Below are 26,053 nucleotides of genomic sequence, written 5' to 3'. Positions count from 1 at the left end.
TCAAATACCCAGAAATCTGATGGAACTGTGTAAAAATGGAGGGGGAGGTGAACAACAAACAAACCTCAAACCGCTTCAGATAAATGAGTATTTTACCAAAGTAAGCAGTAGCTTAATCATTCATCAAACTGAGATAGGAGATAGGATTATAGAATATATAAATAAACTCAAAGCTTCTAGTTGTAAGGAAAATAAATATAATTGCATACTGCCTCTCTGAGGTAATTAACTGTGGAAAAGATGTTTGCTAAGTGTTCGTAATTCAAAGAAATTAACTCCTTCTTGCTCTATTTCTTCTAATAGTTACTTCCAAAATAATCTTTCCTTAATGTGAATTTTACAGCATTTCCAAGTTTGATGAACGATGTTGCTTTCTTTATGTCCATGACAATTCTGACGACTTTCAAATTTACTTTTCTACAGAAAACCAATGCAGTAGGTGAGTTCAGGTTTTGTGGGTATTGCATGTGAGATCTATGTCCCAAATACAATTGATTTAGTAAAGATTGAAAGCTGACATTTTTGTTTGAGAAATAAATTATTTCTTCACTACTTTCTTGATGAAGAAGCAATGAGCTAAACTTGGTGATATTCAAGGTGATGAGAGCAACGTCCCATTACACTTGTTGGCTCATTCTAATCAGTTTACCTACAACTCATTAGTTTTGAGAAAAGGCTTACGTAACTTATTCTGATTTATAACTATTATCTTCTTTTTTTGTATCTTGGCTGTGCCATGTAAGGTACTATCTTGGTTTAGATTCCCTTATGTACCTGTTCAGTTTGATTTAAGTAAGAGCAACTAGATATAATAGGGATTTCTAGCTTATATTGTGTCACAGACACCTGTTACTGTCTGCGCCTGTATTCAGATATTTCCTGATGATATGTTGTCTCTAAACAGTAAACATGCTAACTGAATTTCAGGCCTAAATCTTTACAGACCAAATTCTTCCCGGGGACTGATATTTGGCATGTAAACCTTCTGAATGAAGTGGGAGAGATTTATTAATACACTTAATGTTTGGGGTTGGATGGTATATTTCTTTTTCTTGCAATAATTATTATTTATGTATTATATGGAATAAATTCAGGTTAAAAACAATTATTAGATCTGCAGAGTGCAATGTGTAAAACATAGGAAATACCAAAATTATTGTTACCTGCTCAGCCTTAATTTGGCATTGCAATTTGTGTTATGAAACACGGTCACATTTTTTATGCTTTATTCAGTGCACAGAGCAGTCTATTCCAGAGATGTGTGTCTATTAGTCAGTGAAAGAGATGTGAATATTTTATAATAATTTTTAATGATTTTTAACCATTTGTTATTGAATTTGGAAAAAAGTGAGTGGCTCAGGCAGGAGACTACAGGAAAAGGTGGTCCTGTACTTAAGGATCTCTGTCCCAGAGAACTAGATGAAATTAGTCAAAACTGTTCTTCAAAACATGTTACTACTTTTATATTCTTGACTTTCTGGATGCCTGACTAGAAACCACAAAATCTGGTTTTCAGAAATACTGAGTAATCACACTTGCAAACAAAGTCCATAGGAACATTTAAATTAAACTGAAGGTAATAAAATTCTCATCACTACACAGAATGAGAACCACCTGATATGATGTCACAAATTTAGCACTACTGAACTGAATAATTGAAAAAACAATACTTAATTTTTTAATATCTCAACTTTTTCTCTAATTATATTTGTAAAGACAAGGCCATACTAAGTACTTTCCATCAAAGTGTACAGCAAAAATATTTGAGTTTGATCTACCAAGATTTTACTATGCAATTACAATAACAAGCAAGTATTGGGTTCTGCTACAGCAAATAAAATAATTTTATAAATAATTAGGCTTTTCCATGTGTGTTTGATGTTCTTCCTCATTTAAAATAGGATAAATATGGAGAAAGCAAGTAATGAAAGAAACCTATGAACATGCTAGTCTGTTAGCTTGAAAGCAAAGCCCACCTTTTTAATCTCCTTCTACAAGGATATTTTTCTTTGATCCACTGCTATTTATTGCTTTTTTAGATTCTGTGGGTTGGTGAAAGAAATTTTGTCTGATGCAGTTGGCAGTACTTTGGAACTAGAAGGAGAAATAGATGGAGACACATTGGAGGTATGTCAAGGATAAAATATCCAAGAACTCTGAAACTTATTCTCCATCTTCCCTGCACTTTCATATCAGTGTACTAGAAAGATTATAAATAGCATTTAAACTCCATAATTGTATATGAAATTTCAACTCTTGCAAAACTATTTGTACAGAAGATTTGCATTCCTTTGAAAAAACACATTTTTAATGAAGTGAGCCTGTTACTGCTGTGAACTGCATAAATCCTTAATGAAAGGTGTTAATGATCTTGTATTTATGTTGCAAACATTCTATAGATGAGAATCATCTGGTATCAGCTGTCTTAAGTGGATGAAAAAGATAAGATATTTAATAAATTCTAGGAAAAAGCCATTTAGCAAAGGTACTTCAGTTTTTCTAGCTGGTATCTGATACTGTTCTACTCCAGGTAATTTCAGTTGACAGGCTTTTTCTGTCACAGAGACTTGCAGATATTTAGGATCAGATTAATCCATTGTGCTTTTGACTTATCACTGACACATCCATGTTAGGAACCTAGTAGCTGTAGGCTTTCTTCATAGTCAGTACAGAGGGAAAAAAACCAAACTTGGAAAGGGTTATTCACATTTTATGTGGACTCAGGCTAGGGTAGGTGAACCCATGTCTTCCTAAGACACACTGCCTCATATCAAATGTCCAGATTTGTAGCACTAAGTACATATCCTGTACTTCTGTTTATTTCTTTTGAAATCTGAAAAGCTATCATAAAATGTAGGTTGTCACTTTTGTTTGCAGTCAAGCAAATTCAGTCAATCAGGTTAATGAGTGTAAAAAACATTACTGTGGTTTGTTTGAGCTGGGTATCTTTCTGACTGTGTCTCATTCCAGCAATTCTCAGGCTTATGGTTCAGAGCAGCTGTTTATGATAGTGAATCTTTTGTAGTACCTGAGGCTTCAGAAGAGGATTAAGAAAGTCGAAGACCCCCTACTGCACTGTTGAATGTAACTGCATATGGTGGGGAAGATGAGTTTTTGCACTGAAGTTTGTGCATCGTGGCCACAGAATTCTCTTGTCAAGTGAAAAGGACAAGATAGGCACATCTGTTAAGCCCAGGTCAATACATATACCTGTGGTCTCAGTATAGGATCAGGGCTGTACCTTGGCAAAGACAGGGTATTACCTATAGCCGCAGATCTTACATTGCAGACTTACGTACTTAGCTAATAGCAGGACAATCTCCAAACAACACGGACTATAATAGTATAATAGTCTCTCAGAGGAAGTGAGTTCACCATGGCTTGAGCCTTTTTAAAACTGAACTGGAAGAACTGCTTGAGAATGCACAGCAGGAAACAATCCTGCATGAATCAATGATGTATGGAGAAATGACCAAAGAACTTAATTTTAAATCTTTAAGCTATATCATTCTATATATCTTGAAGTTTTCACAATTATCACCTTGTACTTACTGTCTTAGGTCAGGACATTAAAACAGAAATCAAGACACAGAAGGGGAGGGTTAATTTGTTTAGCTTATAAATGAGCTAAGACACTTAATGTCTTTCTGCAGCCTGAGATCTTACATTTAAGAAGAGACAACATGGAAAATGCAGCTTTGTATGGTCTTCATGGGCTTGACAAGCACAGAGAAAGCAGAAGTTCCTACCATTAATAAAACAACTGTTTATATTTGGGAAAGAGGAAGAAATAACCTTGTGCACTGTTTGGGGGAAGAAAATATGATTTCAGTCAGAATTGTTATGAGAATATTGTCCCAAGGGGTTGTGCATTTTGGATTGCAGTATTATTTGAAAGCAACTACAGTTTAGTTCAACAACTGACTAGGATTTGGAAGGACAGTGAGTGTGGCAGTCCTTTCTACCTTAGGATATTTCCTTCTGGATTTTGATGTTGAGGAAGTTCCAATCACTTTAAGAGTACCTGCTATACCCCAGATAGGATATCCCAGAGATCAGACTGCCCTACCACGTTCCTACAGAAGGTCAGCTATGAACGCTTGTTTACTCATACCTAATGGTTGAATTGCACATCCAGTGGATCACATATTCAGACTTTTGGCAACCAGCAGTGATTTATTCAATTTTTTGTAGCCTTTGGAATGAGAGGAGGCAAATGTGAAGTGGCATCAAGTATATACAAGTCTATTAAACTGTCTACTAACTAGCAGTGAACTATAAATCTCAATAATTTTCGTGTATCATAGGACCCAGACTAGAGAACATAAGTTTCTCCACAGTAATTATAGAGTTGGCTTAGGAACAGTCTGTTGCAGATAGGGTTGCTGTCAATCTTAAATTCTGCAATGTGACTTCTGTCCTTTTTCTGCACAGTTTTATGTCATGTGATAGCTGTGAAAGCTGGATACGCTCCTACCAAAGAACCTGATAAGTTTTACATATGGCGTTTAGGGTCAGTTGTGCCTATCGTATAACAAGATTATGCTATGAACCGTGAAGTGCTGAAACATGGAAGATGAAACTGTACTCAAGCTGTGCTAATTCAAGTTTAGTTCCACTGAGCAGAATATGCTGTTAGGATAAACGACAGGCGTTTTTTCTTTAGCACCTTCCATACAGCGGCATGAAACTTCCCATCTTTGCTGAGGTGAAGAGGGGGAATGTCAGTGACACATGAACATTGCAATACCAGGGCTGCAATATGAACTGGGAAGACAGTTCAAAGAAACAGATCTTAAGGCTGCATTCTGTGGGAGACAGTCTTACTGGGTGAAGCAGAAAAAGTGATTATTGACGGAAATGTCAATAGTTATGGCCATTGTAAACAGGTTTGGGTTTTTTTTAATAGAGAATTCATATGAAGCCACAGAGAATACCCTGCAGTTTTCCCATATAGGACGTCCTCTTGGATTTGGGAAGATACTAGGGGAGGTCTGTGTACTCCTGCTAATATCTGAGGCTATGAAACAGTCCAATTCCTTTCTTAACTCTTTGCAAAAGTGCTTTTTCAATATCTTTTGTCAGTTCCCTGATTTGAATCAGGGGTGTGCTGCTTAACTCAACTTCTGTAAGAAATTTGGTTTTATTTAATGTCTGGGATGTACTTTCATTAAGCATCATTCATCAGTAGGCTTTTTCACTGACTTTTATAGTAGGAGAGCTCTGTGATAAGGTCACCATATGGGACAAGACCATGAGGTGGTGTAAACAGTGTAGCTTTACTGAAGTCAGTGAACCCCAAGTGACTTACTCAGCTGGCAAGATGACCCAGCCCATTTCAGCAGCAGTGGAAGCCACCACTTCACATATTTCATTATCCTTGGAGAAGATAAGCATTCTTTTTCACCTTTTGGAAAAGCTCAGAATGAGGGGAATATGTCAGAAATGAATTTTGCTGTGGCTAAGCTCAAGTGAGAGTTTAGGGTCTTAAAACAGTGTCCACCCACTGTAACGAGAGGGTCACTTTTATCTATTTATTAAACCATTGGTTTCAAAATTATAAGTTGCCTACTTTTATGTTTTCTGAAGGCTGTCAGCAATTCTTAGAGATGATACCTGAATGTGTTCATTTGACAGCACTGTTTCACTGAATTTGGTTTAATACTCTGTTCCTTGTTTGGGTTGAATGCATTTTGAAGTTGGTTTGGGAAGGCTGTTTTGTAAAGCAAATAACATGGAAATTTTACAAGCTGTCTAATGCAGCCAGCTGGTGGGTAGCCTACTGTGCTACAGCTGTACTGCAGGAACTACTCGATGCTGTACTAACTCAGTATAGTACGTTACTGTTGTTAAAGGTCTCTCTGTAATGTCAAATTTTGGTGATAACAATTTCTGTGCTGCTTTGTTTATCTTTTCTGCTTGCAGTATGAATATGATTATGATGAGAATGGTGACAGGGTAGTTCTAGGGAAAGGTACTTACGGGATAGTTTATGCTGGAAGAGACCTTAGCAATCAGGTCCGAATAGCCATCAAAGAAATACCCGAGAGAGACAGCAGGTAAGACCTAGTTTATTGTTATATATACATTGCTAATGAAACTGCAGTTGTTTGCTGAAAACTTTGCTGCTCTTAGCATGTATTTCTATGTGGTTAGTTTATGAAATCCCCATATACTAAAATTCAATTATTATTTCCTCCTAGTATTCAACAGTACCCTTTAGAGAATAAGGACTTTTTATTTTTTTTAAAAGATAGGATATATATAATAAGTAATACAGTTTGATAATATAGATTTATATCATAAATTCTAGAATTATACATATTTGGGGGTTTAAGTTGCAGTTTTCTCTCATTTTTATTCTTTTTGGGGATGGGGGAAAAGCATAAAAGGAGTTTCAGAGGCAAAGACAGTACTATGTAGTGATACAGAAGAAAGCCATCTGTAAATTTTTTTGAGGGCATGTTTCTCCTTCAGGGTTCCTCCGAGATCTATCTCTGTACTTTTTCTGAATAGGCAGCCAGTCACGCTGCATTTTGAAGGTCACAGACAAGATGTTTCCTGAGAATTGGATCAGTATCCCTAAAATCTGTTCTGTTTGCAAACGAGCATTTAAGTAGCCTAGAACCTTCTCCTGCATGATGAGATGCTCCTCAATCCTTTTTTTTTTAAATAGGTATTCTCAACCTCTTCATGAAGAGATAGCACTGCATAAATATTTAAAGCATCGGAACATTGTCCAGTATCTTGGATCCGTTTCAGAAGACGGATACATTAAGATTTTTATGGAGCAGGTGCCGGGAGGTTTGTATCATTCTGAGCTTAGTCTCTCAGAGGAATCAAAAGCAGTTGGGACTCTAAACTTAGTGAAAGCCAATAGATGTGCACTTAAAATGTTCGTGCACTGTATATGGCTTTTCTGTTGAGACATTAACTACGGGTGGCATTCTTCTCAAAGAATAGATTTGAAGTGTACAGGCCCCAGTACCCTCTCTCCTTTCTGTAATAATTATAAACCGAGAGAAAAGTCGTAGAAGTATTTGGTGTCAAATACTCATGTGTTGTAAAATAGTGGAGTTAGAGCTGTGTAGTCCGTTTAGCTTAAGCATCTTGATAATGCTGGAGCTTTTAAGATAAGTATCTGTTGAGCATATACATGTTATATACAAAGCACTGCTATTTCCTAGGTAGATTAGAGATAAAAGTTATATGCTTCCCTTGCTCCCAATTTCCAGTTTTGCTCCTCTAGCCTTCTCTACATTTTAAGATGTAAAGTCCCTTTATATCCTCTCTAGGTTATATTTCCATCTCCCTTTTGTTGTTTGCTCTTCAGTGTCAAGGATGTGTCAGAACGAATGTTAAATTCATGTATGAATATAATTTGCCAAATAAAAACAGAAAGAAGAAAACCAGGAAAAAAAGTTCAGGTTTTCTAGGGAAGGTCCAGACACAAACATTTAAATGTAATTGAGTCATTCAACATAGGGAAGTTGTTTAATTTTTGAATTCCTATGACCTTCTCGCCTGAAAGCTGAGACTGAGACACTCTGACATGTATGATGCACGTAGATGTGATGAGTTTATACCAACACTTCTACTTGTTTTCCTGCACTTGTTAAAAGTATCAGCTGGTGTTACATACCTTTTTTTCCTGCTCATATATGCACTGTAGAGTGTGCTGGGATTAGTTGCTAATGTCAAGATATTATTGAACCAATTCAGATATTTTAAACTCTGCAGCCAGTCTTAAAAAGGAACCAGCTGTTTAGATTATGCAAGAGTCTTTGGGGAAGCTTCACTTTAGAAAGCTGTTGGTGTGGACTGAGAATCCCTTTAGCTGAATTTGTCTGGCATTAGGTAGACCCACTGCACTTAGTTTATTACAAGCAGAAAAGGCGAACCTGTCTTTATTTTGCTTCATGATTAAAATATTTGTCTTATTTAAAAAAAGATTAGATTTATTACAAGTAGGGGAAGTGTGGATGACCTATCTCCTACCCTGAACATCCATTACTTGGTTTCTTTCAGGAGCTTGCTTTCCTCTGTCTCTGCATATTTCCAGAAGTTAATCCCGTATTTGCAGGGAAAAGACTCTTTCCTTTTTTCTTCTCCCCTCCCTGCCTCGAGTAAATCAGCTTCTCTTTGTACATGCATGTGGTTCATGAAGCATAGTGTATAATGTCATACAGTGTTACCTTTAGTCTTCATTTCATTAAGGGCTGAATGATTGCTAGTCCTAGTCTCAACAGTTGTTAGACTGAAGTGAGGGAGATGCATCCAGCCCTGTCGTAACATTTATTCCTGCCATGGAGGTGGAAGCTGAGCTGGCAAGAAAGAAATAACCAGCCAAAAGCAGCAGCAAATTATTGGCTTTGAGGTATCTAGGAAGAATTTGGCTTAATTATAAGTACTGCATTTCTCTTGCATTAGGATATTGAGCAAAGGCTGAATCCAGACTAAAATGTTTCATGTTAATTTGGGAGTTTTGCTATCTTGATACAGTTTCTTCTTAACTCTTGTAGGCAGCCTCTCAGCTCTCCTAAGATCTAAGTGGGGCCCAATGAAAGAACCTACAATTAAATTTTACACCAAGCAGATTCTGGAAGGCCTTAAGTATCTCCATGAGAACCAGATTGTACACAGAGATATAAAGGTAATTTTTCCTTTAGTGTGTCTTGTGTGATTGCTTTTTATCTTATTTACTTCAGTTAGTTTTACTCTAACCTGAAGTAGAATTTTTAATAGGATTTCATGGAAGCTTAAAACAAAAGGAAAGAATAAAACAACCCCTTCTCCCTGGTGCTCCAGGAAAATACCTTTGTAGAAAGGTATATTACAAAGATAACTGCAAACTTGAAGGAGTATTGAGATTGGGATTTGGAATCTGTACTCATCTGTCTCTCCTCCCCACTCCCCCTCTCTCTCTGACATCCAAACCACAGGGGGATAACGTTTTGGTGAACACCTATAGTGGTGTAGTAAAGATATCTGACTTTGGTACTTCCAAACGGCTGGCAGGAATCAACCCATGCACCGAAACGTTTACAGGTAAGACTCATTTAGCAGTTTATAAGGATTTTGGTGACTGATTTAGAGTTAGAGCCAAGAGGCTCTTTGGATTTGTGATGAAAAGATGATTAGGTCTGTATTTTCAGGGAAGAGTGAATGGGAGTGTGATCACCATAAACACAGGCTTGCTATCTTTCTTTTCTTTTTTTAATGTAATTTTCTTCCATTTTATTTTGTTTTAAAATCTTCTTAAATGTGATGGGATAGTAGTTTTTCTTCATAGTGGTTTTCATTAAGTAGCAATTGATTTGTTGCCACTACATCTGGAAACACTTGAATACAGCAACTTTTTAATTTAGTTATCTTGGTATTAGTAACTCATGCATACTTTCTTTGAAGTATGTTTAAAAGTGCAGAAAACCAAACACAAGCTTATAAATACTTTCAGTTTTGAGGCATTCATTATAAAACCCAACCAACTGGCTAACTTGGTGTTACCAGCAGTGAAAAGAACAGTTTACATGAAAATACTAGGCTGGTATGTTACAGAAAAGCTTTCATATACAAGGTAGTAAAAACTTGCAATATTCAGGGAAAACAAAATTGGCTGAATAGCAGCTGAAACTCCACATTGAAAAATGAATATATGGTCACATAATTACTCAATTCTTTTATCAGTGCAGATACAGGTAACATGATGTTTTTCAGTTGTTATGTGGCTATATGCATAGGCTGATAGCACAAATCCCAAGCCTCATACTGGCCTGCAGTTTAAGTAGATGGGACACAGACACAGACGTCAGTCATGTGGAAGACAGAAGACAACAACCTCTACTTAAGTGATAATCAAGGCTTTCCATTACCTGTCTGGTGGGGAGTCTGCAGTTCCTCCAGCTTTCTTGGAAAGGAAGCCTTGAAAATAAATTATTAGTTCTGAAATAACTTACCTTTCTAAGCTTTTTTTTTTTCACTCCTTATTAGCAAAGCTTGTGAATCGGAATCTGGGCCTATATTACATCATGATCTGAACACAGCATATGATGTCTGCATCAATAGCTCATGAGATCATCTCATCAGGTGCAGGCATTTGAAACAAATCTATTTCCTGCAAAGCTGTAAAGATTTTAGTTAGAATCAAATTAAGTTAAGTTAGGAGTCCTTTAAAGGGAAGAAAAAAAAAATTTGTCCAGTTTGGAATCGTAAATGCAGCATTTGAATGTTTTGTTAAGAATGAAGCACTACAAGAAGCAGGTTTGTAGTTTGGTTTATAGATGTAATTCAGTTTATAGATGCTACAACAGATAGATACATAAGAGCTGGTTAAATGTTGGCTTCTGAAGCATTCCTTTAAGGCATTTAACCATTTTTTCCCAAACAAATTAGTCAACAAATAATTTTCTCATGAATCATCTTCCTTATGCAACTGGATGGATAATTCTCAAATACATACAGGTCTGTTGTGGTATCTGGAAAAGAATATTTTCAGGTTTTGCCTGCAATGTTTGTCCTTGCCATTTTTGTTAGACTGGTTCAATACAGTTACATTCTATGGGAAAGAGATGCACTACCCTTCCACATGGTGTGATGTATAGCTATACTGTGCGTCCCATTGCTACAGGATATTCTGAAAACTTTAAGTATATAAAGGGGTTCCATAAGGTAAAAGTTGAAGTCATGGAGGAAGACCGTCTTGTAGCTATTAAAAGTCATAGTCCAAAATTTTATTTTAGCCCAGGAAGCCACTGTTATGGCTGACTGCTATTATGGTTGGAGCAGATACTAGAGGAAAATCATTCTGTCTGCCTGTGTTTTATGTACTCCTTAGTGGCTTTTTAGCAACTGGTTGTTATTAGAGATGATATATGGAGAAATGGTACCTGAAGAAAAATCACCATACTGTAATAAAAGGAGGTAAATCTTTCCTTGTGCCCTTCTTCTTTGTTCTCTTGCACGTTTACAGCCCTGTTTGTGCCTCAGAGATGTAACTGAACACAAGAATAAAGGTTTTACTTAAGTTCTCATTCCAGATTTAAAATCAGTATGCAGGTAGCTATAGCCCAGAGGGTCTTAAAAAGTCTCTTCCAATTTGTTTTGTTCCTTAACTCAGTACCTAAACTCTGTGGATTTTAGGCATTATGTAACACAATCACATGATAGAACAATCAGTCTTCTAGTGGTTTAAACGCTATATCCCTCCATTCAAGACACACAGCCTGAGGGCAAAGCTGTGGCTTGAACTTTTGTTCTACAGCAGTCACATTTAATGAACATAGTAATATCCAATCCCTTTTATCTTCACCAGATGTCCTTTACTTAATAGTTTGCAGCTTTACCACAGTGTAATTTTATTGTATTTTTAAGAACAACAATAATTTAATTTAAAGATGTCGTAACAGAGCTGGTGGGAATTCATGTGGAGAAAGTGTTGTAGTGTTTGGAACACTCAGAACATCTATAGATTTCTGTTGTTGGTGTGGACTGTCTTACTATAAAGACCTCTTGTTAGCCGTGTTAGTATATGATTGAATATCAGTGATTCCAAATTGACCATCTTTTATTTCATTTTTACTGTTCTTTTCATTTATCAGTATTATAACTGGTATTACAGTCAGATTGTCTACAGGCAAACTTTAGAGACATTCAGATTCATCTGTCAAGAGGCAACTATAGGCGTAGGTAGGATCTTATTTTGCCACCATGTATAGCTTTAGAAGTTTCAATAGATTTATTTCTCTCTCTCTCTTTTTTTTTTTTTGCTAACCTTGGATGTCAGAAATCCCAAGCACATCCAAAAGACTTCCTGGAATTGCAATTTATGATGGGTTCCCTTATTGTTTTAGTTACTGTGTAATTGATTTACCTTGATTACAACCTTGATTGTTTTTGTGTAAAACTTGAGATTATTTTTTTTAAACATTTTTATCTTTATTATCTTATGTTTACAAAAATACCTTCTTTTCAAACTAACTTTTTGAAATTCCCTGTCACTAGTATTCTCATTATAGGGGTAAACATGAAAAACTATTCTCATGAAGACTATCTGTCACTTTGCAAGTTTTCATCACCTCTTACATGCATAATCTTTACAATTTAGTGTCTGCAAAAGTTGTTTGATATAATTTCATGTTCTGAGGAAGTTTTTGGATTATGTAGTGAATATACTTCCAACAGTTTGAAGTCTTGTATTGGAAAGGGGGGAAGAAGATAGTTTATAGAAAAGATGTTAAAACATAAGTTTCTGTCTAGTTTTCAGTGGTGATATGGGAAGTCAAATATTTTGGTTATACAGGTTACATCTGACAATTTTTGGCTTGCTTAGCGGTGTATTAATTCTCTCTAATAAGAATGATGACTGTAACACTTGACTATTCTTTTTGTCCTGACTAGGAACCTTGCAGTACATGGCTCCAGAAATCATCGATAAAGGACCACGAGGATACGGTGCACCAGCTGATATCTGGTCACTAGGTTGTACCATTATTGAAATGGCAACAGGCAAACCTCCATTTCATGAACTAGGAGAGCCTCAAGCAGCAATGTTTAAAGTACGTACAGCTTTTTTGCTATAGAGCTTATGAATTTTCAAATACTAACTTAATTTTTTAACATTAATTTAATTGGTAGAAATCTTTCGTTATATGGGTTGTTTTGTACAAAGGCACAGTCTGACCTGTGTTCTTAAGTCTCACTGAGTAATCTTTTAAGTAAACTTTTTTGCTCTAAGCTGTATTGCTCTAGGGGGTAATCATTTATTTTTGTGCTGGAAATAGGTCATGAGTCAGAGCAGCAACCTGAAAAATGAGTGAAGGCTTATGAAGACTAGTATTCTCTACCTTCTTACTTCTATCATCTCCTGCTCTTGGTTTATGATTTCCTTCTTGGCAACCACTCTCTCCAATAATGACAACCAAGTTACTTGTGTCCTTGAAGTCTTTATAAGCCTCCCTCCCAGAGTATCTGTTTGCCTTGCCTTGTCTTTCAAGGGCCCAGTCTCTGCAACGTGGTAGGAAGCTATGGTGGAAGGGGGATAACTTCCCAGGATTTCTGGTGTGTACTGAAGGAGTAAAATACTCTATTTTAAGTCCAAGGTCCTTTGGATCAAAGCTACCTCCTTGGTAAACTATTTCCTCTAGTACTTTCTTTCTCTTAGTGTATCTGTTTTCAAATGCACAAATTAACACTTGAGAAGAGAATGCTTCAGATAGTTTTGATAATAAATGTATTTGAAAAAAGTTACTTGTTCTAACTCTGAAAATAACAGTAGTGTAAAAGCTATGATGTGATAATGTGTCAAATATGCAGACTGAAAATTTTTGGTTCTTCCACTGACTTGCAGTAGACCTTTAGAAATGTACTTAAGTTTTCACTTATGCTTCAGGGTCCTCATTCTTATAATGGGGAAAATGTCACATCCATAACTCAGCAAACTGCTTTAAATTATCAGTATTCTTAATTCTTCTGTGTATGTTGTTGAAAGTCACTATGTGAGCATTAGTATAATTATTAATGGAACCACACTAGCAAAATCGGATCTTTATCAGTAAGTATAGTAAGCTGGGCTGCAATTCAGCATGGCACGTAACGCCACGTGTTGTCCTAGGCCTGTGAGTTGTCCCATGCACCACAGCTAAAAGGCAAAGAAAGGGATGGTTATGGGTTTTGATGTAGTTATTTCAACGGTATCATATGTCACCTTGGTGCTGTCAGCTTATGACGCTACCTCAGAAGAAGCTGCCTGGGTGAACATGCTTTGGTTCACTAAAGCTTTCCCGAGGGAGCCACGGAAAGAGACTTTTTCCCATGTCGCTGTAAATGTCAGATACGGTTCTGCTGGCAGATGCCTTTTCATCTTGTATGTCTGGCATGTAGTTGAACCGTTATGAGAGTTACATGTCTTATTTTTCAGCATGGTGCGTTGAATGGTCAGGAAGCGCTGGTTCAGTCCCAGGTGCTCGATGAGCTCTGGCAGGGCTGTGCGTGGCCCTGCGTCCTGCCCGTAAGCGCTTCCCGGCCACAGGGCTGTTTTCTGAAGTCTCAGAATACATTTCTTCACCTTCTTTCTTCAAGGATGTGGCAGTTTTTAGCGTTGTTATTGCAGACTGTGTTAATGTGCTACAGTCAGGCATTCAGTTCTGTTTTCTGTTTCTTGGCTCTGCTGGCACCTGCTTGGAACTGCCTCTTGCTGGGCACCATAAATTGCAAGCTGTGGTTTCTTTTTGCTGTGTAATAAAGGTAAGCAAGCTGGAAGCTAGGTTTGAAGCCAGAAATGAAGCAGGCTGGCTGGGCAGGCATGTAAAAAGAACAGAAGCCTGAAAAACTTGGGAATCAAACTTGTGACGTCCCCATCTCCACACATGCACACTCTGTTGTGCAGAGGGCAGGCAAGGAGAGAGAAGGTCTAAGTCTGGCTGTGCAGTCACTATAGAAACTGCAAATGGCCAAAGAGTTGGACAAAGTAGAGAAAAGGGGCCAGGGTGAACCGAGAACTGGAAATAATTCCTGGCTGAGTGTATGTTGTGTGGTATTTCATCTATGAGCATAGTAGGTGTGCATCTGGTTCCATGTGAAAGGAGTGCAAACAAATGGCATTCCGTGGAGATAAAATAAACTAATGTCGCCACAGTGTTTCTGGGTGCTTGCGACAAAACTTATTCCCCTTGAGCCACAGAGATTAAGATAGGATCAGAGACATGCGTTCAAATCTCCTGGTCCTGTTCTGGACTGTCCTGGGTTTTGTTTAGTGCATAAGGGAATAACCTGGCACCAGAGTGCTCTCGGTCGTGATGCTGCCCCAGCTGAAGCTGGCCTGGGAGCCCATCCCCAGACCGCACAAGGAGGAGTGGGCTGGCCGCGGAGACAGACACGGCGAGAGCAGTTGTCAGAGCACAGCAAGCAGGTGGCTGTCTCCTCTTTCTGCTCCAGAGCAAAAATTTGAAGTAGTGAAACTATATACCCCATTTGTAAAGCACTGTCCACAATGCATGTGGGGTTTTACAAATCAGATAAAGATGTTCCATCAGACAAAGTAGATGTTATAGCCTGCTGACAGGACATAACATCAGTTTACTTACTTATTCCATTTCTTTATTAAATACATCAATTTAATTGTAGAGGTTAGCAAGTTGCATATATTGAAAACATTACGTGAGGGAAATACTGAGTTTTGAATGTGCTTAGAGTCATGGTTTGGAGGGCTTTAATGCATTTTTAGCATTTTATATTCTGCACTGTCATTCAAACATAAGCACGGCTGCTCAGCATTTTTTGCTTCAGCTTGCGTTGAAGCTGAACCACTGTTGTGAGTGCCTAATGGTGCCACAGTGTGTTAATGTAGCTGTATAATGAGATTATTTAAAAGCAGCTGGCACTTGTTTAACTGCTGGGCTGCTATCTCCCTTGTGGCCACTATCTTTCTGCTTGTTCTCCAGAGCCTGTTTTATGTAAAGATGCTGAGACTACAAGCCATGATCTTGCCAGATACATGCCGTACAGTGCGCATGTGTTACACAGCTCTCGCTTCAAAACATTTATGCCAGATTGGCATTGGAGAATAAGGCGGCAGTGAAGGAGCTGGAAAAATCACTAGGGAGCAACCTGTAGAAGCACGTTTTTCATTACTTAAAGAGTGGGGGGTCTTGTTAAACCTTTGGACATCATGTGATTTTCAGTTAAATAACACCGAAAGGCTGGGGAAGACATCTGGCCCGAGTGCCGGGGGTGGTGACAAGGTCTGGCAAGGTCATCGTGAGCATTTGCACAAGGAAATTTGGCAGCGGCGGGAGCAGAACAGCTGCAGCCCCCAGGCCGACGGTGCTGGAGGAGGAAGTTATTCCTGTTCCTGGGCACGAATGTGCTGGAGGAGTCAGCAGCTGAGACACGCAGTACTGGGCAGGGGTGATGGGAAGTGTCTGCAATAGCTGGAGGGATTTGTGGCTTAGCAGGATGAGCAGCATTTGAAGCACTTGGTGTGGGTAATGCCCGGATCCCGAGATTGCCTGAAGGTAGATGGTTGGATACATCCATAGCTTGACATTTGCATAATACCACATTGATATTCATACCGTGTTTGCAATGAAGTAAAAAACAGGATTAGAACCTTGTTGCACTTCACTGCTTTGTGTGGGTACCTGGATGGCTCCTTTTCCGTGGGAGTCAGCGAGAGCATGAGAGATCATACTGTAAGAAAGCTTTGGCCCATGGTCTCCTTGCAGTTGTTTAGTATAAATAATTTGTATTTTTGTTCTACTTGCAGGTTGGGATGTTTAAGATTCATCCTGAAATTCCAGAATCACTGTCTGCTGAAACGAGGGCCTTTATTTTGCTCTGTTTCGAACCTGATCCTAGTAAACGTGTTACAGCATCTGATTTGCTCAGAGATTCCTTCCTGAAACAAGTAAACAAGGGCAAGAAAAGCAGAATTGCATTCAAGCCTTCAGGTAAGGAATTATCAGCCAAATCCAAGTCAACATCATCATTAAGTGTTATATAAAAGATTGGAATCATTAAGCACTCTCTTTTACAAAGGACATTTCTTGTGCCAGGAAAGCAGCAGGAACTCAACTGTTGAAAGTGCCTGTGATTTGTAATTAGACATACTTAAATTTAATAATTCCCACAAAATATGGTGTCTTGCTTATTTTGTGTTTTGCTTGGGGAAACTTCCCAATCCCATTTTTCCTTTCCCCAGAAGTAACCGCCTCATTTATAGTAAATTAAAGTTAGAAAAACGACATTTGGTGAAGACTTTCCAAAGCAATTCTGCATTTTAGAGTCACAATTACATACACTTCAGAGATATGTGTGTGTTTATAGAGTAGGTGTTTGGCACCTGAAAATGTGGGTCTATTAGGTGTTCAAGTCTACATGGGTCAGCGTTTTCAGACTTGAAATGTAACTTGGAAATTTGCCACGTGTGTGCTGAAGTAGCTGTTTAGTGGGTTGTTTTGTTTTATCTGCCTAGTGTATTCCTCCCCCTCCCCCTGCAACATATCAGCCACTTTCTCAGTGATAAGATAATAAACCTTAATACAGACCTGCCAAATAAATTGTTAGTGTTTGAAGGGACTGTCCATTGAAAAACAGGCAAAGCCATTGGTCTTGCTTCTTTCCCCAGTCTGCACACACACATGCACACGCTCCCAATGCACATCGAATTGCTTCCCTTTTTGAGCTTTTTTCCCCCCTCAGCAAGGAACATTTGAAAGAATGGAATTCTAAGGGGAAAAACTAGCCAAGAATTTACAATGCCTGGCTGCCTTGGTTTTGGCAAGCAAATGGGCATCCTCTTTTGTCCTGGGGGGCACTGAGGACTGCCACCCCTGCGTGACGGGACCGCTCGCCCTGCTCAGCCCGGGCACAGCGTCGGGAGCTGTGGGCAGGCTGTGGCCTTCTGCCCCGCTGCAATGACCTTCTCTTGTTGGCTTTTCAGCCTGTGCCTGAGGACACGTTCTGCAAAAACCGCCTGGCATTAGAAAGGGAGGAGCTTGCCTCATTAGCTGCCCTGGGAGCGACGGGCTCCTTCTCAAATACCAGGGGAGCCGCAGCTGTCTTCTGCGCCCCCTCCCTCCTCCTGCCTTCCTCCTTTCTTCTCTTCTCCCGTGCGTTGCTGGGGTTATGGAGCTCCTTCAGATGGGTTAAGCACTGGGCTGCAGCGAGAAGCAAGCTCCGTGACGGCTGCGGACACGAGCAGAGCGGGCGAATGTACGAGAACTGTCTGTTGGGTGAGGGAGGGAAGGGCAACGCGGCTGCAGCCGAGCGTGTGCCAGGGTTGGGGGCAGCCGTGCTGGCTGCTGCAGCCATCTCCAAGGGGGTTTGGGGGCCGAAGGCAGGTCCTGGCCCACCAGGTGCCACGATCTTGGCTGCGGCAGTTCACTCCGTCTCCTCCCTCTGCCCTTTCCCTCGGCGCTGGTTTCCTCAGCTTTGCCTCCATCTTTCCATCCTGTCTCTACCCCTTTTTTCTTTCCAATAATGAAGGCAGCCCAGAGCAAATCTTGGCCCTTACTCTCAGGACAGCAACTTTCAATTTTCTGTACTGCCAAGACACCTTGAACCAGTTCTCACAAGGTGACATATATTGTTTCATTTCTGTGATTGTTTAACCTCAGCCATCTGAACATCAGTCATGTACCATGGAGTATGTCAGAGCTTTCTGAACAACTTCTGACTTCTGGCTCTCTTCCTCCTCCACCTCCACATAATTTGTAGTGACAAGCATCAAAAACTTTTGTGATATTTTAGCTTCACAGATGGGTGCACTCTGAGTGCATACCTTTCCTACCCTGCAGCTGCAAACTGGCAATCAGGATTATAGCAAGCTCTCAATAGCTGTTATTTTTTTTTTATTTCTTCTTACTTTCAAGATGAATTGGAAAGGGACAAGAGATTTCCTTCAGGCTAGTGTTAAGAGAGAGAGTCCTTACTGAGGGCACGGGGACATGTGAGCAAGGCAGATGCCTCGGGTATCGGAGAGGGAGCAAGTATATGTCCATTAACACAGGCAGAAGTGAGGAGAGCGGGTAGCAGAGTGCTCTCTGCTTAGAGATGTGTATGGTTGGTGAAGCAGCCAACGGTAACCTATGGGTTGGATTCAGGCTCTTTAAACAGCTGTATATCTAGTTGTACCAGCACTAAGGGGGAGTGTGTGTATATATATGTGTGTGTGTGCGCGCAAGAGAGGGTAACAAAATGGCATTTCATGTGAGTATCTAGCTGCTTTGCTATCTTTGGGTTCAGCAGTTAGCTTGTTCACACCTTTTATTGTGTTTTGAGTTGTATTGCTGCTTTCTATCAACAAGGTTAGCTCTCTTTCAGCCATTTTGCAAAATGAGGTCTTGATATCACTGAAGATGATCGTGGCTGTTTTAAGCACATTGCCCTTTCCTGCCTAGTACTCTTACATGCTTTACAATGTCTGTTCCTAGATCACAATCGTAATACATCTCTCCCGCTGCCGATCCATGGAGAACAGGCCGGCAGTAGCAGCAGTGAGCATGGCTCCGTTTCGCCAGACTCTGATGTACAGCATGACGTGTTTTTTGAAAGGCCAAAGAGATCCATTTCAGAGATTCAGACAAAGCATCCCATTTCCCATTTACTAAGGTAAAGCATTTGCTTTTTGCTTGATACCCATGAGGGATTATGTGGATTTAATTCACATTATATTTTATCTCAGGGCAATTTTTTCACATAATGACTAGATAAGCAGGTGCGTTAAACAGCAAGCAAGTTGCATAGGCAAGTTACCAGTTAATTTAAATATTGTCTATATTTAATTAATGAAAAATGATTCTTTCTCCTTAAGGTTTCTGTGTATTTATATACTTTTCCCTCCCTGGTGAATAAATGTCAGTCGTCTTATTGACTGAGTGGATATGGATTCTGGAGTTAGCGGAAGAGTTGAAACTTCCATGTACTCATTTAAAAAATGTGGCAAAAGAAGGGCAGCAGAAAGATAGTTCTGCTGATCAGAGAGCACAAAGCTCTCTGGAAGTATATTTGGATATACTTCCAAATGAGTATGTTACAGTATGGTGCCAGAAAAAGTGAATAGTTATCTCACTCCAGGGTTTTCAGCTTTCCTCCCCAAAACTGAACCAGTGCTGGCTGACATTAATGCCAGCTTCTCAGCGGGATGAAATCAGCCTTGTGCTTTTGGCTTCAGTGAGGTTTACACCAGCTGTGGATCTGAGCCATCTTCTGTCTCAGAATTAGGGTTCAACAGTCTGATCAGTCCGCTGGTGCAGTTTAACTCACTTTTTAACCTCTGAAGTATCCCTACTCACTTCTGACAGTACTGCCGTGTTGCTAATGCTGAGGTCTCTCTTGCGCACGGGGCCTGGCTGCTGACGCAGTGTGCCTGATGAGGGCTTGGCCTCGGAGGACAGGAGCACCTCTCCTTCCCTTGAAGACAAGGATTCCGGTTTGTTTCTGCTGCGGAAGGACAGTGAACGGCGGGCGATCCTATATAAAATCCTTAAGGAAGAACAGAACAAAGTTGCTTCCAATTTGCAGGACTGTATTGCACAGGTAATTTCAGTTCAGCTTTCCTTTTCTCCTGTCAAAAGGAGAATGACAAGCCAGGCAGTAGTATGCCTTTTCTGAAAACTAATAAATGAAGGTGCTTGGATTGTTCCTTCTGAACATCTTTAATCTCGGAGACCTGCAACTGTGTGAGCCCTTTGCTGTTGCCTGAACGGACAGCAAACACCGCCTTTTGCCCACTGCCGGGCTCTTGGGTTTTTTGGAGGGGGAAGTTTGGGGCATTTGGTGTGGGGTTGGGGGTGGCTGAGGTTGGTGGTTTGAGGGGGGGGGTTATGTGGTTTGTTTTGGGTTTTAAAGACATGGAAATGGAACACCGGGTAGTAAGATGTATGATTTGCTTTAAGGACAGAGAACCGATTAATGATTTTTAATTCAAACTATATGTAAACTAGATGCCAGGAACACAGTACACGAATCTTAAAAAGGCCAGGGTAGATTTCTGTAGAGGGAAGGGTTGATTGGGAAGATTTAGTGACTGTAAAGAGGAGCAAGAAAAATCATGTGTTCAGTTAACCCGTAGCCAAGCAATGCCACACACCAGTAAGAGTTGATTGCTCAGCCTCTTCATGTCTGCTTCTGATGTGCCACTGACATTACCTGTTCTTATCAAGCTGTGGTTTTTCACCTGGACTTCAGGTCCGTAAAGGGGAGCCTGCTGACTCTTGTTGTGGGATCCCGGTCCGCCGTCAGTCTCGGAGCAAAGGCAGGTACAGCACCGCGGCCGGGGCCCTGCTGCTCCCGGGGCAGCTCCATCCGAGCCCGGTGTGGGCAGCTGGCTCCACGCAGCGCAGGGGTTTACTTCTCCCCATCACTCACTCCCCTCCAAACCGCCTCACGGTGCAGATCAGCTTGCCCCAGACCTGGGGGGGGCTCCCAGAGAGCTCTACAGGCCCCAGAGAAAGGCCCACAAACTCCAGCTGGCAAAGCCATTGGGGTAAATTTCTGCTCTGAGCTTGAACTGCGAAATAGCCTTATGGAGGACTAAAATTCACAGGTGAGATCTCAGTCAGAGATAACCAGGGCTCTAAATATTTGCCGGGATAAAGAAGGATTATTTAGTTAACAGCAAGTCCTACCTCAGTCTCCAGCTGTTTTGCAGCACTGCTGTAACCATCTCTTTTCCATAATTTCTGGAATACTTCTCCCTTTAATTATACAGGTCGTTGTTCTCACTGGCACTTGGATGGCTTTAACTGCAGGGGTTATGGATGGCAAATCATAGAGTGAACACTTGAGTCCTACCACTGTGTAATCTTAGACCTTTTCCTGACTTATGTTAAATGCATCTAGAAACGTTTTTTTGCCTAAGGAAATCAAATGTCTGCGTAATTGGGTACAAGTCCAGATTCAGCTTATTGAAAGGATAGCATCTAAAGAATTTGGGTCTCTCATCAATTCACTCTGCAGTTTTTATGGAGGAGAGCTGCCCTCTGCAGTATATTGCAGACATGTATAGGTATTATCTGGACACTCTTCCCTTTGTGACTGCCACAGTAGCATTAGACTTAATTTATTTTTTGGAAAATAGGAATTACTATTAAAAAAACTGTAGTTAGAAAAAGGTAGAAAATAAAGGCTTTGCAGAAACAAAAGTTCTGTGATTTCTGTGCATCAGTGTGAAATATACATGGGCAAAACTATAAATTGTAACCCTAAAAAATATTAATGCTACTAACTAGATGTTTAATGACTCTGGGATTTACTTGATATACATGCATTATCTATTCTCCAGAGCTCTGAAGAACTGCAACTTTCAGTGGCCCACATCAAGCAAATTATAGGGATTTTAAGGGACTTCATACGCTCTCCTGAGCAGAGAGTGATGGCTTCTACCATATCCAAGTTGAAAATGGATTTGGATTTTGACAGCACTTCCATCAATCAGATTCATCTGGTGCTGTTTGGATTTCAGGATGCGGTGAGTTCCTTGCCTAGCATGAGGGGGAGAAGAATTCTTCCTGGACAGAGCTCACCCCAGCGGTTTGCAGCTTCCCTGCTCTTCCTCACTCCTCTTCCTCCTTGTACTGTAGAGGGGCTTGACTGACGCAGCCTGGGTATGGTCTGAAAGCTCTAACTGTTTTTTAGGGTTACAAATCTGTTGTTTAGACTTTCAAAGGTGGGAGGGGTTTAGTGACTGATGCAGTTGTTTGTTACTTTATAAAACTTCATCTGACTATTGAAAAAACAAGATGGTCTTTCCTGAGGTGTAAGCAAATGTTGTTTGCTGCTACTTTAACTTGCTTATTTATTTATAGGTGAATAAAGTGTTAAGAAACCACTTAATAAGGCCCCACTGGATGTTTGCAATGGATAACATAATTCGCCGTGCAGTCCAAGCAGCAGTCACTATTCTTACTCCAGGTAAATCAAAGCTGCTGAAAATAAGCTTTAAAAAAAAAAAGGTGGCTGTTTGCATATCAAAGAGTGATAGCAAATGGAACAATTTAGATGTTTAATCTGTCAGCATGCGATTAACTGCATCCCATGTGCCACTACATCAAAGGCACAGGGTCAGAATGTCGTACAGAAAGAAGTGTTGATCTGCAGGATTAATGCTGTACTGACAGTACAGCAGCACATAATTAGGAGATAACAGTGGTTCTGCACCACCAGTGTGGTCCAACCATGACAAAAAAAGGCAAATTAAATTCAGTCCAAACTGGAGCTTTTCTAGTAAGAAAGAAAATGACTGTAGAACATTTTAATGACATCCAAGGTGACTAACACTGCACAGGTCTGGTTCTGTGTTCTGAAAAATGGTTACTGAGCTGTGGAACAGATGCAGAGAAGGAAGTGCATTAATATGAGGCAGAGTATGATTTTGGCCTACAGATGTATAGTAGGAAAAATCACCGCCACTGAGAAGGAGGAGGATAAATGACTAAGAACTGTCTAGGAATAAATCTAAGTTAGAAATTTGCAAGTAGTTTTTTAACTCTTTGAAGTGCTGAGCACCCTTCCAGGGTAAAGAATGTGCTGAGAGCACTTAGTGGTGGTGAGTCCTTGCAGTCTGAAGTTGCTTTGACTTTCAAGCCCAACTGGCCAAATTTTGTAGGACTTTGTAGGAGAAAAATGCCAGCTATTCTTTGGTAGGAAGGGTGGCCACCTGCAGCAAGTTCTGAGAGACCTGGGGTTAGAAATGCTACCTGGAAAAGAGGAAGGCTTTGAAAACTCTTCAGTCAAGGGCATTAGGGGAAAAGAACTTGGTCTTTTTTTTTTTTTTTTTTTAAAAAGCAAGCTTTCAAAGGTTTCTCATTAATATATTTATTAACTATCTATTTTATTATCCATTTAATCACAAATGTATTTATTCCCTCTACAGCTGTAATTTACAGCTACCTACCTTTACTGGTACACTACAGCTGAGCTGTTACAGTGCCACTCATATTTACTTCAGAGTTGATGCCAGAGAATCTGCGGTCCAGCTCACACAAGGCTTTGCTACTCCCCTGCTCAGTACTGCAATAAAACACACTGTGCAAACAGTCCATGTCCTCTGCTGAAGCTCCCCCACCCACAGGAAAAAAGAACAAGCTGCACTACCTCTGAAAACAGACTTGTCCAAAAAAAATGCATTCTGTTGTATTCTATTCTAAAATATTCTATTCTTTTCTACTCTTTTCTATTCTATAATATCATATTCTATTCTACACTATCCTACCCTATTGTAGTAATTCTACCCAATCCTAATCTATTGCATTCTATTCTTTTTTATTTTCTATTCCATTCCAGACTATTCTATGCCATTCCATTCATTATATCCTACCCAATCCTAAACTATTCTACCCCTTTCCCTTCTACCCCCCTTTCCCTTCTACCCCCCCTTTCCCTTCTACCCCCCCTTTCCCTTCTACCCCCCCTTTCCCTTCTACCCCCCGCTTTCCCTTCTACCCCCCCCTTCCCTCATTATATCCTACTCAATCCTACTCCATTCTATTCAACTCTGTCCACATCTGTCCACATCTGTCCATCTAAAGTGGTCCATTCTCTACCCTCTTCTAACCTACCCTCTTCTAACCTACCCTCTTCTAACCTACCCTCTTCTAACCTACCCTCTTCTAACCTACCCTCTTCTAACCTACCCTCTTCTAACCTACCCTCTTCTAACCTACCCTCTCTAACCTACCCTCTTCTAACCTACCCTCTTCTAACCTACCCTCTTCTAACCTACCCTCTTCTAACCTACCCTCTTCTAACCTACCCTCTTCTAACCTACCCTCTTCTAACCTACCCTCTTCTAACCTACCCTCTTCTAACCTACCCTCTTCTAACCTACCCTCTTCTAACCTACCCTCTTCTAACCTACCCTCTTCTAACCTACCCTCTTCTAACCTACCCTCTTCTAACCTACCCTCTTAACCACCCTCTTCTAACCTACCCTCTTCTAACCTACCCTCTTCTAACCTACCCTCTTCTAACCTACCCTCTTCTAACCTACCCTCTTCTAACCTACCCTCTTCTAACCTACCCTCTTCTAACCTACCCTCTTCTAACCTACCCTCTTCTAACCTACCCTCTTCTAACCTACCCTCTTCTAACCTACCCTCTTCTAACCTACCCTCTTCTAACCTACCCTCTTCTAACCTACCCTCTTCTAACCTACCCTCTTCTAACCTACCCTCTTCTAACCTACCCTCTTCTAACCTACCCTCTTCTAACCTACCCTCTTCTAACCTACCCTCTTCTAACCTACCCTCTTCTAACCTACCCTCTTCTAACCTACCCTCTTCTAACCTACCCTCTTCTAACCTACCCTCTTCTAACCTACCCTCTTCTAACCTACCCTCTTCTAACCTACCCTCTTCTAACCTACCCTCTTCTAACCTACCCTCTTCTAACCTACCCTCTTCTAACCTACCCTCTTCTAACCTACCCTCTTCTAACCTACCCTCTTCTAACCTACCCTCTTTAACCTACCCTCTTCTAACCTACCCTCTTCTAACCTACCCTCTTCTAACCTACCCTCTTCTAACCTACCCTCTTCTAACCTACCCTCTTCTAACCTACCCTCTTCTAACCTACCCTCTTCTAACCTACCCTCTTCTAACCTACCCTCTTCTAACCTACCCTCTTCTAACCTACCCTCTTCTAACCTACCCTCTTCTAACCTACCCTCTTCTAACCTACCCTCTTCTAACCTACCCTCTTCTAACCTACCCTCTTCTAACCTACCCTCTTCTAACCTACCCTCTTCTAACCTACCCTCTTCTAACCTACCCTCTTCTAACCTACCCTCTTCTAACCTACCCTCTTCTAACCTACCCTCTTCTAACCTACCCTCTTCTAACCTACCCTCTTCTAACCTACCCTCTTCTAACCTACCCTCTTCTAACCTACCCTCTTCTAACCTACCCTCTTCTAACCTACCCTCTTCTAACCTACCCTCTTCTAACCTACCCTCTTCTAACCTACCCTCTTCTAACCTACCCTCTTCTAACCTACCCTCTTCTAACCTACCCTCTTCTAACCTACCCTCTTCTAACCTACCCTCTTCTAACCTACCCTCTTCTAACCTACCCTCTTCTAACCTACCCTCTTCTAACCTACCCTCTTCTAACCTACCCTCTTCTAACCTACCCTCTTCTAACCTACCCTCTTCTAACCTACCCTCTTCTAACCTACCCTCTTCTAACCTACCCTCTTCTAACCTACCCTCTTCTAACCTACCCTCTTCTAACCTACCCTCTTCTAACCTACCCTCTTCTAACCTACCCTCTTCTAACCTACCCTCTTCTAACCTACCCTCTTCTAACCTACCCTCTTCTAACCTACCCTCTTCTAACCTACCCTCTTCTAACCTACCCTCTTCTAACCTACCCTCTTCTAACCTACCCTCTTCTAACCTACCCTCTTCTAACCTACCCTCTTCTAACCTACCCTCTTCTAACCTACCCTCTTCTAACCTACCCTCTTCTAACCTACCCTCTTCTAACCTACCCTCTTCTAACCTACCCTCTTCTAACCTACCCTCTTCTAACCTACCCTCTTCTAACCTACCCTCTTC

At 40.5% G+C, this 26,053-nt stretch overlaps 2 protein-coding genes across 10 annotated transcripts in view; one reads left to right on the top strand and one right to left on the bottom strand.

The window, feature by feature from the left end:
* Positions 1-26,053, top strand: part of MAP3K15 (mitogen-activated protein kinase kinase kinase 15) — a 100,027-nt gene that overhangs the window by 54,985 nt on the left and 18,989 nt on the right. For 8 of the 9 annotated variants that reach the window (XR_012651222.1, XM_075033394.1, XM_075033396.1 and 5 more), the window contains 12 exons: positions 344-439; positions 2,040-2,127; positions 5,926-6,059; positions 6,677-6,804; positions 8,523-8,653; positions 8,943-9,048; positions 12,397-12,554; positions 16,262-16,445; positions 18,930-19,107; positions 19,860-20,034; positions 21,782-21,967; positions 22,305-22,410. Coding sequence is in view for 8 of the 9 variants with exons in the window: in XM_075033394.1 (XP_074889495.1) it covers positions 344-439; positions 2,040-2,127; positions 5,926-6,059; positions 6,677-6,804; positions 8,523-8,653; positions 8,943-9,048; positions 12,397-12,554; positions 16,262-16,445; positions 18,930-19,107; positions 19,860-20,034; positions 21,782-21,967; positions 22,305-22,410 (1,670 nt within the window). In the remaining variant the exon portion in view is untranslated. Of the gene's footprint in view, positions 1-343; positions 440-2,039; positions 2,128-5,925; positions 6,060-6,676; positions 6,805-8,522; positions 8,654-8,942; positions 9,049-12,396; positions 12,555-16,261; positions 16,446-18,929; positions 19,108-19,859; positions 20,035-21,781; positions 21,968-22,304; positions 22,411-23,371; positions 23,893-26,053 lie in introns of those variants that run through there. The other variant, XM_075033401.1, reaches the window with a different exon arrangement.
* Positions 24,944-26,053, bottom strand: part of IVL (involucrin) — a 2,296-nt gene continuing 1,186 nt past the window's right edge. Inside the window, exons 2-3 of the mRNA XM_075034672.1 lie at positions 25,487-25,562; positions 24,944-25,252 (exon numbers count right to left, since the gene is read on the bottom strand). Of these exons, the coding sequence (XP_074890773.1) occupies positions 24,944-25,252; positions 25,487-25,562 (385 nt within the window). The remainder of the gene's footprint in view (positions 25,253-25,486; positions 25,563-26,053) is intronic.

This window comes from Buteo buteo, chromosome 8 (assembly GCF_964188355.1).
Source record: "Buteo buteo chromosome 8, bButBut1.hap1.1, whole genome shotgun sequence".
Lineage (NCBI taxonomy): Eukaryota > Metazoa > Chordata > Aves > Accipitriformes > Accipitridae > Buteo > Buteo buteo.
Note: the sequence above shows the minus strand (reverse complement) of the source record. Positions and strands in the feature narration are given on the sequence as shown.